The sequence below is a fragment of the Mobula birostris genome, chromosome 7, assembly GCF_030028105.1.
Source record: "Mobula birostris isolate sMobBir1 chromosome 7, sMobBir1.hap1, whole genome shotgun sequence".
Taxonomy (NCBI): domain Eukaryota; kingdom Metazoa; phylum Chordata; class Chondrichthyes; order Myliobatiformes; family Myliobatidae; genus Mobula; species Mobula birostris.
The window spans coordinates 146,152,754-146,170,818 of record NC_092376.1 but is presented as its reverse complement, the minus strand read 5'-3'; the positions used below and the strand labels follow the sequence as shown (position 1 = coordinate 146,170,818).

Sequence of the window (18,065 nt, the reverse complement as noted above, 5' to 3'; positions counted from 1 at the left end):
AGCAAGTGTAAAGGAATGCAACAGGAATGATAAACATGTTTGACATTTCCCTTTTCGTATTAAAGGCAACGGATGCAGCAGTCGATGATGTACGGCTTGTGTAAAGGAATGAGCAACATCGCATTGGATTTTAAAAATCTTAAGGTTGTCTATGAAGAATACCTATGCATGAAGGCATTATTGCTTCTTGGTACAAGTAGGTATTTTGCTTGGAAATAGGAAAAAACTTGATGCATTGTATAATTTTTTCTGTTAATTTTTATGTTATTCACAGGGTGGTAAATGACAAGAACCAACGATTATCTGATTGGCCTGATTTATTTCTAATCTTAAGCCATTCTAGAAGGATCCCAAAGAGAACACAAGAACAAAATAACTAGAGTAGTTCAGTTGGCCCCTCCACCCTACCCTACCATTCAATCTGGTCACAGCTTCAAAGTTCAAAGTAAATTTATAATCAAAGTATAAATGTCACTATTTACAACTGTGAAATTAATTTTCTTGCAGGCAGTCACAGTAAATCCCAGAAGCAGAATAGAATCAATGAAAGACTGTACCCAACAGGATGGACAAACAACCAATATACAAAAAAAAACTCTGCAAATGCAAAAAAAAGAAAATAATAATAATAAATATGCAATAGATATCGAGACCATGAGATGAAGAGACATCGAAGTGTCGTGATCTTGATGGTTGAGTAATAACTGTTCCTGAACTTGGTGGTGCAGGTCTTGAGGTGTCTGTACCTTCTTCCTGATGGTAGCAGTGAGAAGAGTATGGCCTGGATGGTGGAGGTCTTTGACGATAGATGCTGCTTCCCTATGATAACGCTGCATGTAGCTGTGGGGAGGGCTTTACCATGATGCACTGGTTGTATCCACTACTTTTCGTAGGATTTCCTGTTCAAGGGCATTAGCTAAGCCATGATGCAACCAGTCAATATAATCTCCACCACACATCTATAGAAGTTTGTCGAAGTTTTAAATGATATGCTGTATCTTCTCAAACTTCTAAGAAAGTAGAAACACTCCTGTGTTTTCTTCATAATAGCATTTACATGCTGGACATAGGAAAGATCCTCTGAAATAATAACACCAAGGAATTTAAAGTTGCTGACCCTCTCCACCTCTGATCCCCGGATGAGATCTGACTCATGGACTTCCCGTTTTCCTGTCCTGCTGTCAATCTTCATCTCCTTGGTCTTGCTGATATTTAGTGAGATTGTTGTGGCACCACTCAGCCAGATTCTCAATCTCCCTCCTATATGCTGATCTGTTACCATCTTTGATTCTGCCTACAACATTTGAATTTGGCATTGGAGCTGTGCTTTGCCTCACAGTCATAAATATAAAGTGAGTAGAGCAGGGAGCTAAGCACACAGCCTTGTGGTGCACCTGTGATGAGGGAGATTGTGGGAGAGATGTTGTTGCCAATCTGAACTGACTGGTGTCTGCAAATGAGGAAATCAAGGATCCAGTTACACAAGGAGAAATTGGGGCCAAGGTCTTGAAGTTTATTGATTTCTTTGGAGGGGCTGATAGAATTGATTGCTATGCTTTCTCAAAGAGTCATAAAATTGTAAGGTATAGAAAAAGGCCCTTCCACCCATTTCATCGATTGCTATTAAGATGTTCATCCAAGCGGTCCTATTTGCCTGTATATAGCTGATAGTCTCTCAAAACATTTTCTGTATATGTACCTAAGTGTCTTTTAAAAATTGTAATTGTACCTGCTGCTACAGTTCCTCTGCCAGCTGATTAAATTTACCCACCAGTGTCTGTGGAAAATTTTGCTCCTCAAGTCCCCTTTAAATCTTAACTCCTCACCTTAAATTTATGTCCTCTAGTTTAGACTGTCCTACCCTAAGCAAAAGACTGTGACCGTGCATCTTTTGTTTGCCCCCATGATATTTTACACCTCTATAGTTACACCTCAGCCTCTTATGCTCCAGGGAAGAAAACCCCAGTCTCTTCAGTCTCACCTTGTAACCCAAACCCTCCAGACCCAATAACATCGCTGTGAACCTTTTCTGCGCCCATTCCATTTTAATAACATCCTTGCCACAGAATGTTATTCTGCAGTTATTCAAAAGACTGTGACCATGCATCCGTGCACAATATTCCAAGAGTGTCAAGGAGTATCCTCAAGGTCTCAAGAAGGTCTTGTGTAATTGTAATGTGATTGTACTCAATGTCCTGACCAATGAAGACAAGCACACCGAATGCTGTATTCACTACCCTGAGTCAACACTTTCAGGAAACTATGTATTGGTAGCCTAGGTTTCTACAAGACTCCAAGACCCTCCCATTTATGTTATAAGTTCTATACTTGTTTAAATAACCAACATTTCACACTTATCCAAGTTAATTTGCATCTGCCATTGCTAGCCCACTTCCCCAGTTCATCTAGACCTTTTAGTAATCTTAAATGATCTTCTTCTCTGTCCACTACACCACAACTGTTAGTGTCATCTGCAAACTTGCTAATTATTCTAACAGTGTTGCCATCTAAATCGCTAACATAGAAACCAAACAACAGTGTACCTGGCACCAATGCCTGTGTGGCACTGCTTTTCACAAGCCTTCAATATGAGTAACAGCCCTCCACTACCACCCTTTGTCTCTTTCCACCAAGCCATTTGGATAGCTTGCCGTGGATTCTATGTGATTTAACCTTCCAGATTAACCTACCATGTGGACTTTGTCAAAGGCCCTGCTAAAGTCTATATAGACAGCATTCTAGGAATGAAAGGGTTAGCATACGAAGCTTGCTTGATGGCTCTGAGCCAGTACTTTCTGGACATTAAAAAAATGTTGGGTGATCTCATTGAATCCTATCAAATATTGAAAGGCCTAGATAGAGTTTTTGTGGCCAGTATGTTTCCTGCAGAGGAGGAGTCTAGGACTAGAGGGCACAGATAGAAGGACATCCATTTTGATCAGAGATGAGGAATTTCTTTAGCCAGAAGGTGGCGAATCGGTAGAATTCATTGTCATAAACAACTGTGGAGCCCAAGTTATTGGGAATATTGAAAGCAGAGATTGATAGGTTCTTGATTAGTTGGGGCATCAAAGGTCACAGGGAGAAGGCAGGAGAATGGGATTGAGAAGGATAGTAAATCAGCCATGATGGTATAGCAGAGCAGACTCAAGGTGTTGAATAGCCTAATTTTGTTCCTACGTCTTATGGTCTTATCTACTGCCCAGCCTTCATCAGCCTTCTTTGGTATCTCTTTTAATAAAAAAAAACAAATTTGTGAGACACTATTTCCTACACAAAAAAGCCATGCTGCCTTTCCTTTAAGAATCCATATACTTCTAAATGCTGGTAGATTCTACCCCTCAGAATGTCCTCCATTATCTTTAACCACCACTGATGTTAGAGTCTCTGGCTTGTCGTTGCACCCCACCCATCCTCCCATCTCCCGGTACCTCACCCATGGCTAAAGTTGTTGTAGTATCTGTGCCAGGCCCCCTGCAATTTCTTCCCTAGCTTTCCACAATGTCCTAAGATAAACTTGGTCAGGCCCCAGGGATTTATTTAATATAATATGCCTTAAGACTGACAACAACTCCTCTTAAGTAATATTGACATGTTCCAATGCACTATTAATGAATCAAAACAATATTGGGGGAATCCTGCATTGTCCTTTTAGATGTGGTATTGATACAGTGCTTCTCCCCATTATGCCAACTGACTTTGCAAGTCTGCAGGTGAAACTTGCATTTTTATTTATCTTCGACACTAAGTCTTTTTGATGTATTGAGTGCTATAAATCTGTTAACCAATATCATCAAAAGCAGATACAAATCTTGATTTGTGTATTTTTTTGTTCAATTGAAGACACAACTTGAACAATGTTTCTATACTGCTCTATGAAGCAATAAATACAAGTTAATTATTTTAGATGAATAATTATTATCTTGCTTAAAAAGTGGATTCTTGAAAAGATTGAAGCTTTTTGGTATCATATCCTGAGAAGAAACAAATGTAGAAGTGGAGGTACATTTTCCATAGAATGTCTCAGTTTATATCAACTGTTTATATAAATCATAAAACTTTTTCTTTGTTCCGTGTTTATTATAGTACCAACAGATGGCCTGAAGAGCCAGGTGGCATTTGATGAGATTCGAACCTCATACATAAAAGAGCTAGGAAAAGCCATAGTAAAGAAAGAGGGAAGCTCAAGCCAAAACTGGCACCGATTTTATCAGCTGACAAAACTTTTGGATTCAATGCACGATGTGAGTAAAATTCGTGGGAACTTCATTCCTGCAGTAAAAGCAGATACTTTAAGGGTATTAGCAGGCATCCCAGTAACCCAAGTTATTGGTAAACATTCCTTACAGACGCAGTACAAATGTTTAAAAGTTTGTCCAAAACATGAACTAATTGGGAAACTGCTCCAGTTGCTGCATGGGTTACATATATCAAAAAATATTTCTGAATAGTTAATTTAACTCTTAGCTTCTAGTAATGATGATTATTACTCAGTATTATTATTCAGTTATTGAACTAGCAGCAGGCTTAAAAATAGCTGGAACTTAAGGTTTTTAGCCCCAAAGAGAAATGGCAAATGTAATTGTTTTTATTTATTTTTGGGGTCTGGACGTTGTAGGCAAGGCCAACAATTATTGCTTTAATTGCCCTTGAGATTGCCATTGGGATGGTGTGTAACCTGGAGGGGTGCTAGCAGGTGGTTGTATTCCCAGGTGCCTACTTCCCTTGTCCTGGTAGAGATGGTGTCTAGAGCAGCCCAAATTAGGAACTGCATGCACATCATAGATCAACCACTGTGAGCTGATGGTGAAGGAAGTGGGGTACCAATTAATGAGGATACTTTTTTCCTTTTTGGTGATGAGTTTCTTCAGAAATTTTGAACCTGAACATATCTAGGTAATTGCCCATCCTTCACACCTGCCTCAGTCTTGCCATCGCCCCTAGCGTGCCTTCACTTCCTCAGCCTTTCTTCACCTTCCTGTTTTCTGGTAGTGATTATGATCTTTCAACAGCCTTGTCATATTTTTACCTTAGTATTATTGCTGTGATACAATTCCACCCTTATCATGGGAACATAAGAAATAGGAGCAGGAGTAGGCCGTCTGGCCATGGACTCATCTCTACCTACCTGCCATTTCCCCATAACCCTGAATTCCCCTACAATGCAAAAATCTATCCAACCTTGTCGTAAATGTATTTAGTGAGGTAGCCTCCACTGCTTCATTGGGCAGAGAATTTCACAGATTCACCACTCTCTGGGAAAAGCCGTTCCTCATCTCCATCCTGGTCATTCTGCATGTCTTTTAAACATCCTGTGGTCTGCTTATTCTATAACAAAGTATTGTAGGATTATGGACAGAAGATGTATTCATAGGCGTTTCATCTGCCCTGTTACCTATAATTCAGAAAATAGGGGAGAGATTTTACTGATTGAGTAATTTCTGCTACAGAGCTGTACTGTAAATAATGTATTCACTTAATTTCTTATCCTGTTATCAAAGCATCCAATGCAGTGTTTTCAAGTTTAGTGAATACTGTGCAGACAACAAAATTTTAAGAACACATGAGGAAAATAACTGGTTATTCTGTCCGGTGAAAACTTCATTCTCCTCTTCAAATCTTTTTTTTAAATTTTTTTAATTCAATTTTCAAACTTGATTACATAGTATAATATCTACCTTCCCCCCCCCATTAACCCTCCCCCCCGTGACATACCTCTGCCTAAAAAAAAGGGAAAAAAAACAGAAAAAAAAAGAAAGAAAGAAAGAAAAAAGACTGCCTGGATATTGGAAGGTCTCCACGTGCTCCATGGGGTTCGAAATAAATTTAATATATGTATTTGTTTCTTTCCCCAAAGGACCAACATCTTTATCATCAGAGCACCTATATATACAATCCTATCTTTTGTAAATAAGGGCGCCAAATATTCAAAAATGTATCATATTTATTCCTTAAATTATAAGTATTTTTTTCAAGTGGAATACAGTTAAAGATCTCATTATTCCAATGATCCATACTTAAATATGAATCCGATTTCCAAGTAACTGCAATAGCCTTTTTGGCTACTGCCAATGCAATTTTTATAAATTCTTTCTGATATTTATTCAATTTAAGTTTCGGTTTTATCCCTTCAATGTCACCTAATAAAAATAATATTGGGTTATGTGGAAGTTGTGTTCCAATAAAACTCTTAAATTTATTGCAGAAAAAACATTTGATAGATTGGAATGGGATTTTTTATTTGAAGTATTAGAAAAATATGGGTTAGGAGTACCTTTTATAAACTGGATTAAAACCTTAAATACTAATCCCAATGCTAAAGTAGTGACAAATGGCCAAATTTCAGCACCGTTCCAGTTAAAAAGGTCAACTAGACAAGGTTGTCCATTATCACCTGCTTTATTTGTATTGGCGATAGAACCATTAGCTGAATTAATTAGAATTGATTCAGATATTAAGGGTTTTAGAGTTAATCGGGAAGAATATAAGAATAATTTATTTGCTGATGATGTTTTGATTTATTTAACAAACCCATTGCATTTGTTGCGTAAATTATCTTCGTTTGGAAGAATATCGGAAGGGATCAGGGTATAAAATAAATTGGGATAAAAGTGAAATTTTACTCCTTACTAAAGGAGACTATAGTCAATGTCAATTAGCAACTCAATTTAGATGGCCGATAAATGGGAAAAAGTATTTAGGTATAAGAGTTGATAATGATATAAAGAATTTATATAAATTAAATTATTTATCACTACTGAAAAAAATTCGAGAAGATCTTGACAAATGGATGATGTTATCAATAACATTAGTGGGTAGAGTTAATGCTGTAAAAATGAATATATTTCCTAGATTACAGCACCTATTTCAAACACTACCAAAACAATTGCCGCAGAAGTTTCTTTCAAGAGTCAAATAAATGTGTGAGGAAATTTCTTTGGAAAGGTAAGATGTCAAGAATATCGTTGGAAAAATTGACATGGAAATTTGACTTAGGAGGGTTACAACTTCCAAATTTTAAGAATTATAAAGCAAATCAACTTAGATTTATTGCATCTTTTTTTGACAAACAAAATCCTGGAAAGAATTAGAATAGAATTAGATAAGATAGGAGAAAATACATCGGAAGATTTTATATATAACTGGGAATCTAAATGGATACAGGAAAAGAAAGAATCTCCTATATTAAAACAACACACATAAAAGTTGCTGGTGAACGCAACAGGCCAGGCAGCATCTCTCGGAAGAGGTGCAGTCGACGTTTCAGGCCAAGACCCTTCGTCAGGACTAACTGAAGGAAGAGTGAGTACTCTTCCGAGAGATGCTGCCTGGCCTGCTGCGTTCACCAGCAACTTTTATGTGTGTTGCTTGAATTTCCAGCATCTGCAGAATTCCTGTTGTTTGCATCCTATATTAAATCATTTGATTGATTTATGGAATAAGATAAATGTTGATGATGAAATAAATCTTTATTAGCAAGGAGACCTTTGATTCAAAATAGACTTATTCCTTTTACAATGGATAATCAACTTTTATATAATTGGTATCAAAAAGGGATTAGATGTATAGGAGACTGTTATGAAGGAGGTGCATTGATGTCACTTGAACAATTAAGGAATAAATATAAAATATCAAATAACACTTCTTTTGTTATTTTCAATTAAGGGCTTATTTAAGAGATAAACTGGGTCAAACAATGTTATTGCCGAAACCTAATGAAATTGAAACTTTAATTCAAAAAGGAAAAATTTAAAAATTTACTTCTTTTATGTATAATCTGATTCAAAAACAGACACTTAAACAAGGAATCCATAAGTCGAGACAAAAATGGAAAATGGATTTGAATATTAATATTGATGAAACAAGTTGGTCAAGACTATGTCTTGACAGTATGACACAGTAAATGTTCGACTCAGATTAGTACAATATAATTTTTTACATCAATTATATATTACGCCACAAAAAATAAATAGATTAAATCCAAACTTATCTGATCAATGTTTTCGGTGTAATCAAGAAAAAGGTACTTTCTTACATTCTACTTGGTCTTGTTTCAAAATTCAACCTTTTTGAATAAATTCAAGTCATTCTTTAAGAATTTAAATGTTCACTTGGCTTAAAAGGATTAGACAAACAATTATCCCTAACCATAGATACGAATATTACAACAGCCTTGTGATGATTAATTTTGGCATCAAATCATAGGAAAAGAGAAAACTTGAAAATCAGGCATGAAAGCTTGGCTCCATCCTTCCCCCTCCTGTCTTCTCCTATCATTTTGGATCTCCCCCTCCCACTTTCAAATCTCTTACTAACTCTCCCTTCAGTTAGTCCTGACGAAGGGTCTCGGCCTGAAATGTCGACTGTACCTCTTCCTAGAGATGCTGCCTGGCCTGCTGCGTTCGCCAGCAGCTTTGATGTGTGTTGCATGAAAGCTCATCATTATTTTTCTACACAGTAAAACCATGATCGCAACTAAGATCAGAATAGTAAGTGGTCATCTGAGGAGTTGTTTCTAGAATTCAGTGATTAAATATCTCCTCTGTTAGCATCACACATAAAAGTTGCTGGTGAACGCAGCTGGCCAGGCACCGGTTTAAGTTCCCTGACCCCCACCGCTTTATTTTCACCATGGATGTCTGGTCCCTATATACTTCCATCCCCCATCAGGAAGGTCTCAAAGCTCTCCACTTCTTTTTTGGATTCCAGACCTAACCAGTTCCCCTCTACCACCACTCTGCTCCGTCTAGCGGAATTAGTCGTTACTCTTAGTAATTTCTCCTTCAGCTCCTCCCACTTCCTCTAAACTAAAGGTGTAGCTATAGGCACCCGTATGGGTCCTAGCTATGCCTGCCTTTTTGTTGGCTTTGTGGAACAATCTATGTTCCAAACCTATTCTGGTATCTGTCCCCACTTTTCCTTTGCTACATCGACGACTGCATTGGCGCTGCTTCCTGCACGTATGCTGAGCTCGTTGACTTCATTAACATTGCCTCCAACTTTCACCCTGCCCTCAAGTTTACCTGGTACATTTCTGACACCTCCCTCCCCTTTCTAGATCTTTCTGTCTCTGTCTCTGGAGACATCTTATCTACTGATGTCTACTATAAGCCTACTGACTCTTACAGCTATCTGGACTATTCCTCTTCTCACCCTGTTTCTTGCAAAAATGCTATCCCCTTCTCGCAATTCCTCTGACTCTGCCGCATCTGCTCTCAGGATGAGGCTTTTCATTCCAGGACAGATGTCCTTTTTTAAAGAAAGGGGCTTCCCTTCCTCCACCATCAACTCTGCTCTCAAACGCATCTCCCCCATTTCACGCACATCTGCTCTCACTTCATCCTCCCACCACCCCACTAGGAATAGAGTTCCCCTTGTCTTCACCAACCACCCCACCAGCCTCCAGGTCTAACATATAATTGTCCGTAACTTCCGCCATCTCTAACGGGATCCCACCACTAAGCACATCTTTCCCTCCCCCCCCCCCCCCACTTTCCGCAGGGATCGCTCTCTACGCGACTCCCTTGTCCATTCGTCCCCCCCATCCCTCCCCACTGATCTCCCTCCTGCCCCGTCCCTCCCCACTGATCTCCCTCCTGGCACTTATCCTTGTAAGCGGAACAAGTGCTACACATGCCCTTACACTTCCTCCCTCACCACCATTCAGAGCCCCAGACAGTCCTTCCAGGTGAGGCGACACTTCACCTGTGAGTCGGCTGGGGTGATACACTGCGTCCGGTGCTCCCGATGTGGCCTTCTATATATGGCCGAGACCTGACGCAGACTGGGAGATCATTTCGCTGAACACCAATGCTCTGTGCACCAGAGAAGCAGGATCTCCCAGTGGCCACACGTTTTAATTCCACGTCCCATTCCCATTCTGATATGTCTATCCACGGCCTCCTCTACTGTAAAGATGAAGCCACACTCAGGTTGGAGGAACAACACCTTATATTCCAGCAACACACATCAAAGTTGCTGGTGAACGGAGCAGGCCAGGCAGCATCTCTAGGAAGAGGTACAGTCGACGTTTCAGGCCAAGACCCTTCGTCAGGGCTAACTGAAGGAAGAATTAGTAAGAGATTTGAAAGTGGGAGGGGGAGATCCAAAATGATAAGAGAATACAGGAGGGGGAAGGGATGGAGCCAGGAGCTGGACAGGTGATTGTCAAAGGGGATATGAGAGGATCATGGGACAGGAGGCCCGGGCAGAAAGATGGCGGGGGGGGGGGGGACCCAGAGGATGGGCAACGGGTATAGTCAGAGGGACAAAGGGAGAAAAAGGAGAGTGAGAGAAAGAATGTGTGCATAAAAATAAATAACGGGTGGGGTACGAGGGGGAGGTGGGGCATTAGCGGAAGTTAGAGAAGCCAATGTTCATGCCGTCAGGTTGGAGGCTACCCAGACGGAATATAAGGTGTTGTTCCTCCAACCTGAGTGTGGCTTCATCTCTACAGTAGAGGAGGCCGTGGATAGACATGTCAGAATGGGAATGGGATGTGGAATTAAAATGTGTGGCCACTGGGAGATCCTGCTTCCTCTGGTGGACAGAGTGTAGGTGTTCAGCAAAGCGGTCTCCCAGTCTGCGTCGGGTCTCGCCACCATATAGAAGGCCACATCGGGAGCACCGGACGCAGTATAGCACCCCAGCCGACTCACAGGTGAAGTGTCGCCTCACCTGGAAGGACTGTCTGGGGCCCTGAATGGTGGTAAGGGACGAAGTGTAAGGGCATGTGTAGCACTTGTTCCGCTTACAAGGATAAGTGCCAGGAGGGAGATCAGTGGGGAGGGATGGGGATGAATGGACAAGGGAGTCGCGTAGGGAGCGATCCCTGCGGAAAGGGGGGAGGGAGGGAAAGATGTGCTTACTGGTTGGATCCCGTTGGAAGTGGCGGAAGTTACAGAGAATAATATGTTGGACCCGGAGGCTGGTGGGGTGGTAGGTGAGGACCAAGGGAACCCTATTCTTAGTGGGGTGGCGGGAGGATGGAGTGAGAGCAGATGTGCGTGAAATGGGGGAGATGCGTTTGAGAGCAGAGTTGATGGTGGAGGAAGGGAAGCCCCTTTCTTTAAAAAAGGAGGACATCTCCCTCATCCTGGAATGAAAAGCCTCATCCTGAAAGCAGATGCGGCGGAGACGGAGGAATTGCGAGAAAGGGATGGCATTTTTGCAAGAGACAGGGTGAGAAGAGGAATAGTCCAAATAGCTGTGAGAGTCAGTAGGCTTATAGTAGACATCAGTGGATAAGCTGTCCCCAGAGGTAGAGACAGAAAGATCTAGAAAGGGGAGGGAGGTGTTGGAAATGGACCAGGTAAACTTGAGGGCAGGGTGAAAGTTGGAGGGAAAGTTAATGAAGTCAACAAGCTCAGCATGCGTGCAGGAAGCAGCGCCAATGCAGTCGTCGATGTAGCGAAGGAAAAAGTGGGGGACAGATACCAGAATAGGTACGGAACATAGATTGTTCCACAAAGCCAACAAAAAGGCAGGCGTAGCTAGGACCCATATGGGTGCCCATAGCTACACCTTTAGTTTGGAGGAAGTGGGAGGAGCCAAAGAGAAATTATTAAGAGTGTTGTTGTTTACCTTATATTCTGTCTGGGTAGCCTCCAACCTGATGGTATGAACATTGACTTTTCAAACTTCCGCTAATGCCCCACCTTCCCCTCGTACCCCATCCGTTATTTATTTATATACACATTCTTTTTCTCCCTCTGTCCCTCTCACTATACCCCTTGCCCATCCTCTGGGCTCCCCCCCCCCCACCTTTTCTTTCTCCCTCGGCCTCCTGTCCCATGATCCTCTCACATCCCTTTTGCCAATCAACTGTCCAGCTCTTGGCTCCATCCCTGCCTCTCCTGTCTTCTATCATTTCGGATCTCCCCCTCCCACTTTCAAATCTCTTACTAGTTCTTCTTTCAGTTAGTCCTGACGAAGGGTCTCGGCCGGAAATGTCGACTGTACCTCTTCCTAGAGATGCTGCCTGGCCTGCTGCGTTCACCAGCAACTTTTATAGGTGGTGCTTGAAATTCCAGCATCTGCAGATTTCCTTCTGTTTGCGTCCTCTATTAGCATGTTTGTTCTGTAGCATTTTTGCATGTTCACAAATTTAGTTCCTGTAATGTAGCATTACTGAACATTTGCTTTGCTAATATACTTGTTATTTTTTCTTATAGTTGGTTGAAGGGTTGTTGCAGTTTTGTTTTTATACCTTCATGGAATCAAAGACTCTCAAAGTGGAGTTCCCGGAAATGTTGGTGGAAGTTATTAGCAGCCAGTTACCAAAGGTCATGGCGGGAATGGCTAAACAGCTTCGGTTTCACCATAAATGACTGCCTTAAAAAGGAAAAAAAATGCCTTAAAGTTATCCTCCGTTGCTTTTTGCAAAGTGATCGGATTTTGGAAAAGTTTGTCCTGCAAGCGCTTGCCATTATGTCATATGCACTACAGAGGGTTAGGCCTGGGCTGAGGTAAAAAGGAAACAGTTTTACAGCCTGGAGACTGTACGTTGAAAAAATATAAGTGACAGAAATCTGCATGTAGTTTGTTGTGAAATTTATTTTTGTGTACTGCGATACCAGTTTGATTTTATGCATGCATTCTAATGAGAAGTTTACAGTGTATATCAGAAAAGGGAAAATTGTGCCTTTTTTAAGCTTTTTAAGTCTAATGTAGCCAATTTGGACAGTTTCCTCTATTGTTAATGTAGGAGAACTGGTAATTTACTCAGTATTTTCTTTATCTGTATTTTTTTATATATAAGTGGAATTTGAGCCTGATAAAAGTTTTCCTTTATAACAGTCATGGAATTCTATGTTGTACAAGTAAACTTGCCCATTGCTTTAATGTAAATGTGTAAAAACTGATCATTTTGTAATATACTGATCAACAAACTGGTATTTGAGCTACCTTAAAAAATTTGTGTGATTTGAAAGGGGCAAACATATTTCTGGAAATTATATGCATTTTCAAGCATGGATTATGTTTGTCATCCTGTATAAAATGCATCCTGAGTTACATAGGAATTGACAGTGGCCATATATGATGATGTGTTTATTAATTACCTTTGGTAATGTGAAATTTTATAACTTTATTTCATTCAGTTCCAGTGTTTGTTGGTTCACCAATGCTGGTAGATTTATGCTCCTGCTCCATAATGGAGCCCACACAACTTCTGTGATAGACTCCACAATATTAATTAGGAAAATTTCCCTCTAGTTTCACTGAGGATAACGCATTCCTTAATGTAAGCATCTTATAGCATTTAAAGAGACAGTAGTCTGGTATAAAGTAGGACGAATGCTAGCGATTTTAAGTTCTTGTTTTTAAATGTTGTGAGGGCCTCCGTTGGTCAGAGTTGACCATGGATATTGTGCCCTTACTATCTATATACACAAGCCTGGGCAGTACAATACGGAGAGCAAGCTGTTGCCCATGTAGCAAGCTCCCCCTCTCTACACATCTGATAAACCCAAAGGAGTGGCAGAGACCAATACATTTGTGTACCAGCAGTGTAACAAGAGTTGCCAGTCAACATTAAACACAATGTAGGACTGTCTTAGGGACTCCAGCTCTGGATTTTCCTCGGGGTTTACTCATGAGTGGGTATAGCCACAAGGCAGTGGAGGTTTGACTCAGAGTTTTCCTTCTAGATGAGCTGCCAACCATGACTAAAGAGCCCCATCTGCTTGAAGTGACTGGTTTTAAGGTGCCAGTAACTTGCCTTTGCCCTTTCTCCTGTCAGTAGAAATGGTTCCGCCGGTCTTAGTAGCTAAGCCATGCATGAAGGTGAGGAGCTGGACCTGGTTGTCAGAGGCTATTTGAGGAGCACGCCGTTGGGAGCATTTAATAGGTAGTGGGAGTTTGTCCCCATTACCAACCCCGGGTATAACAACCTTAAGGAACCAATGTTAGGTTGATTGCAATTACATTGTGTTCAGTAAATTTCTAGTTGATCAGTCAGCCATATTCATGCTTCTGGATGGTATGCAGTTTGGAATATATTGGAGGGCAATACCATTGAAATGTAGAGAAATAACGAACTTCATTCATGATCATAGTTGCACGGATGGGATGGTAACTCAAGCTAAAATGATTATTGCAGGTAAAACTGGAAATATACTTGGTGAAAGCAAGAAGAATTGTCCTCAAAGAAATCAGGGAATGAAAAAACTGAAATAGTTTGAATATTTTATCCTTCTCCATTCTGTGTCATTGAACTTACGACATCAAAGAGCAATGGTGTTTAAAATTATATGTGGTTTAGACAAAATTATTTAATCACGTTTGTTGCTATTTCCCATCACAAACTGATATACGGGTCCTAATGCTTGATTTCACCAAGAACTCAAAACTATAGTCAACAGACAGAATATTTAATAATGTGTTTCAATCCCTTTGGATCTCTTGTTATCAAATAATTGCATCAAAGCAAACCATAAAACTCTTAATGCTGTTTGATTTTTGTAATATCAGCTTTCTGGTGATCAGCTTGAAAATTAGCATGAAAAGAATGGTGACATTGAATGTGGGAGATGGGGGTGTTGAGGTGTGAAGTTGGGCAGCGTTTCAACAACTGCAGTGGAATTCTGTATCATTTCACCACAGCACTTAATTCAACTAATTTATTTTGCAGAGTATATCCATATATGCCCTATATATGAATTTCTCTTTGGTGTAACAAAGTGGTATATTTGGGAGGGGGGAGGGAGTTAGAAAAAAAAACAATCCTACGTATTAGAATGCATATTTAGCAAAAGGTAAATTAAAAGTAAAGTTTGTATTTCACTGCATTCTTAATTCAGAGATTTAAGCTTTTAATCAAAATACTTTGTTTTCTGGAATCATTGTTCTTTTACAGTTTCTGATTCCTGATTAGCCAAATTAGTGCTGCACTAATTGTCCCTGTGTGTAACAATGAGTACTGGTACTGTGGATGGCCCATATTGTAAATAGCCATAGCTATTGAACAAGTGGAAAGAGACAAGTTTGTTTTGGTTTCTTTTCTAATGACCCACACATGGTGGTGCTGATCTTTTTTTCTGTGACTTGAAATTAAACATTGAGCCCAGTAAAAATGTGTAGAGTATTTATAGCCCATATTGATGAAAGTATTCTTTAATAGGGATACATGGGCTACTACCTAGCCAGTCTTTTTCTAAGGATTTTATAATTTTTGGATAGATGGAGAAATTGCATCCCATGTGGATAGCAAGTTCAATAATTATGCCAAAAATTAGAATTCACTTCTATTGTCTGTTCTAATTACTTATCCGGGTGAGAAGAAAATGTCTTCAATATATGGCTACAATTTTCCTTCAATATAGTTTGTGACTAGTGACTATTTATACCAATGCTCTAGCCAAGGCCTGATTTTAAGTTTTTTTTTGTGATAGTATATAAGTTGTTGACAGTTCATATTTTTCTTCTTGAAAGATTTGGCACCTACTCTGTATCCATACAAGTCAGGATGCAGAATAAACAGGGAAAAATACTTAAAGCCCAGTTCGTTTTATCAGGAGTTTTATTTTGCAAAAGGTGCTTTATTTTAAAAAATTCTATTGTGTGGGCTGGTCCCGTTGAAGGGGAGAACCGTTTTTTTTTCTTAATTTCTGCCCTCCACACCTTAGGAGAAACAAGACAACCATGTGTACAGCACCAAATAGGTTTCTCAATTTTAGCCATCATTCAGCAGAAGCAAAAATAAATTCTAACACCAGCCAATTCTGGACCACACCACTACATCCCTCTATTATAAGGAGATGAATAAATGCTGCAAATAGAGTTCTTTTTGGATGTTATCTCAAGAATACAACCAAATCTCTGCCTTTGTATTTAGCTACGCATAATATATAGGTAACCAAGTAACAAATGCATAGATATATATTTTTCAAATTTTAAGCAGATTCTTTAAATATACTGTTTCTGGTGAATTATTACAGGATGATTTTGGTTCCTTTGTCAGTTTAGAAACTATATCTTTGTTCATCACGCTTTTTTAAAACAAGGATAATTGTGATCTCCTACATCAGTTATTATGAAAGAATGTTGAATGTACCTCTGGCTGCTCAGAGGAACTGAAGTCTCTTGATACTATTTCAATGCATAGGATATACTTCAAAAACCTTGGGTAACAATTTTACAATAGCTGACTGATTTTAAATGGTTTACCTTTGATGCAAAGTGAGTGATAAATGTTTCTGTCTGTAGCAGGCAGGGAGGAACAAAATTTGGAAAAAATGATATGCTTATGAGATGAAAAATTATATAGCAGTTTATAAAAATATACTAAAATGAGATTGATTTGTGATTAAGTAAGACCACAGAAAAATAGGGAGAAATTTTATAAGCTTTTTAGATGGATATATGGAGGGAGGAGGTGGTATTGAATATAACTTGCCTCATCGAGATTAAATTTGGTGTATAAATTGCTAGTTAAAATTTGTTTGTTTAGTTCAGATAACAGTTGAAGTTATTTGTCACAATACTGAAAGTACCTACAAATTACTGATTTAAAAAAAACAGCACAAAGATATACTACTAGCAGGTGTCCTACAAATTGTGTTTCAAGAACACAATACATTAATCTGTCAATAGGAACTAGATGAAGCTGAAGGGTTTAAAATGACTTTAGTGAGTTTATGAATACAGTATTCACACACACCTAGTATAAGTGCCCAAAGCATTATGAGAATCAGATCGCATGCAAAATCATGAAGAATTAAATGTTTTAATCAAACCTGAAACTGTTTTATTCATCTCAGTGATTAAATTTGATAGAGCTTATCGATTCAGATTAAGAATCTTAAGAAAATTATTAATAAAAGTTGTTAAGGTGACAGTGTACTTTATTAACCTTTCTATAATTTGCCTAATCACATAATCAGGTTTACAAATGGTGCCAATTATGGCAAGACTAAAAACTGCTTAAACATAAGGACACTGACATTTCAAAATTAATGGTGTGCCTTTTACAGAAGGACAGATGAGCATGTGTCCTCAATGTAGAGATATAAACTCAAATATTTTTCAGAACTGTCTGATAATGATTGTATATTTTAATGTCCGTGCACTGAGATAATGTAAAGACCAGACAATCAAATGTGGCTCTATTACCTCAAAAGAAAATTGCTCTTGTAGATTATATACAGGATTGTGTAATAGTTTATTCATAATGTGCCATTTTGAAATATGGGGGAAAGAATGAACAAACATTAGCAATTTCATAAGTGTAATATGGAGAGCTTGCTAATCTCCATGGTCTCTCATCTTCTTGATGTAAGATGATCCATTAATAGGATAACACCTGTGTGTACCTTCCTTAAAAATATTAGTTTATTTGACTTACTATGTAAATCCAACAGGTGTGTGTTTTGTAGAATGTTTTTCCAGGGTCCTGCTTCTCTTTATGCTTTGAACTGATCTTTGTGCAGTTGTGTCTCATTTACTAATAGTGTTGCAGATGAAATTTGCATTAATTGTGCAGGTGTTTAAGTCCAATAATTGTGAATAGCTCTCAATAATGCAGAAATTGGATAATAAATTTGCTTTTCCACTAACTGTCTCCCGTTGTTGCTTAGAACAAGTTCTTTCTTTTCATGAAATTAATACAAAGCTTCAGATGTATTATTAGGGCAATAAAATATCTCAGAATACTGAAAGTAGTGAGTAGATTGTTGTTACTTTGACAAGGATCTTTGTGCCCTCACTAGCAGCAGTTGAGGTTCAAAAGAATTAGAAAGTATCAAAGTTGACACTTTGTTCAAAAAGGTAAATAGAGATTGTAGGCAAGTGAGCCTCCTGGCAATTATAAGAGATCTATCTGAGCAAATAATGAGAGATAAGATTTATGAACATTTGAAAAGGCGTAGCCTGTTTAGGGATAGTCAGCATTGCCTTGCAAACTTGATGGGGTTTTATTCAGGAGGTGATAAAGGTGCTTAATGAAGATAAGGCAGTGGACATTATCATCATGGACAAGGCATTTGACCCCTCCATAGTAGGGGTGTTGATTGTAAGGGTGTGGAAGTCATGTTGCATCTAAATAAAACTTTAGTTAGATCACACAA

The 18,065-nt window shown here is 39.1% G+C and overlaps 1 protein-coding gene across 5 annotated transcripts in view; it reads left to right on the top strand.

Moving 5' to 3' along the window:
• The window catches only part of LOC140200487 (glucocorticoid receptor-like), a 101,489-nt gene extending 83,929 nt beyond the window's left edge, over positions 1-17,560 (top strand). For 4 of the 5 annotated variants that reach the window (XM_072263886.1, XM_072263887.1, XM_072263885.1 and 1 more), the window contains exons 7-9: positions 66-196; positions 4,087-4,244; positions 12,174-17,560. In XM_072263886.1, coding sequence (XP_072119987.1) covers positions 66-196; positions 4,087-4,244; positions 12,174-12,329 — 445 coding nt within the window. In that variant the 3' untranslated portion in view covers positions 12,330-17,560. Of the gene's footprint in view, positions 1-65; positions 197-4,086; positions 4,245-6,852; positions 6,946-12,173 lie in introns of all 5 variants that reach the window. The other variant, XM_072263890.1, reaches the window with a different exon arrangement.
• Positions 17,561-18,065: the final 505 nt, after the last annotated feature.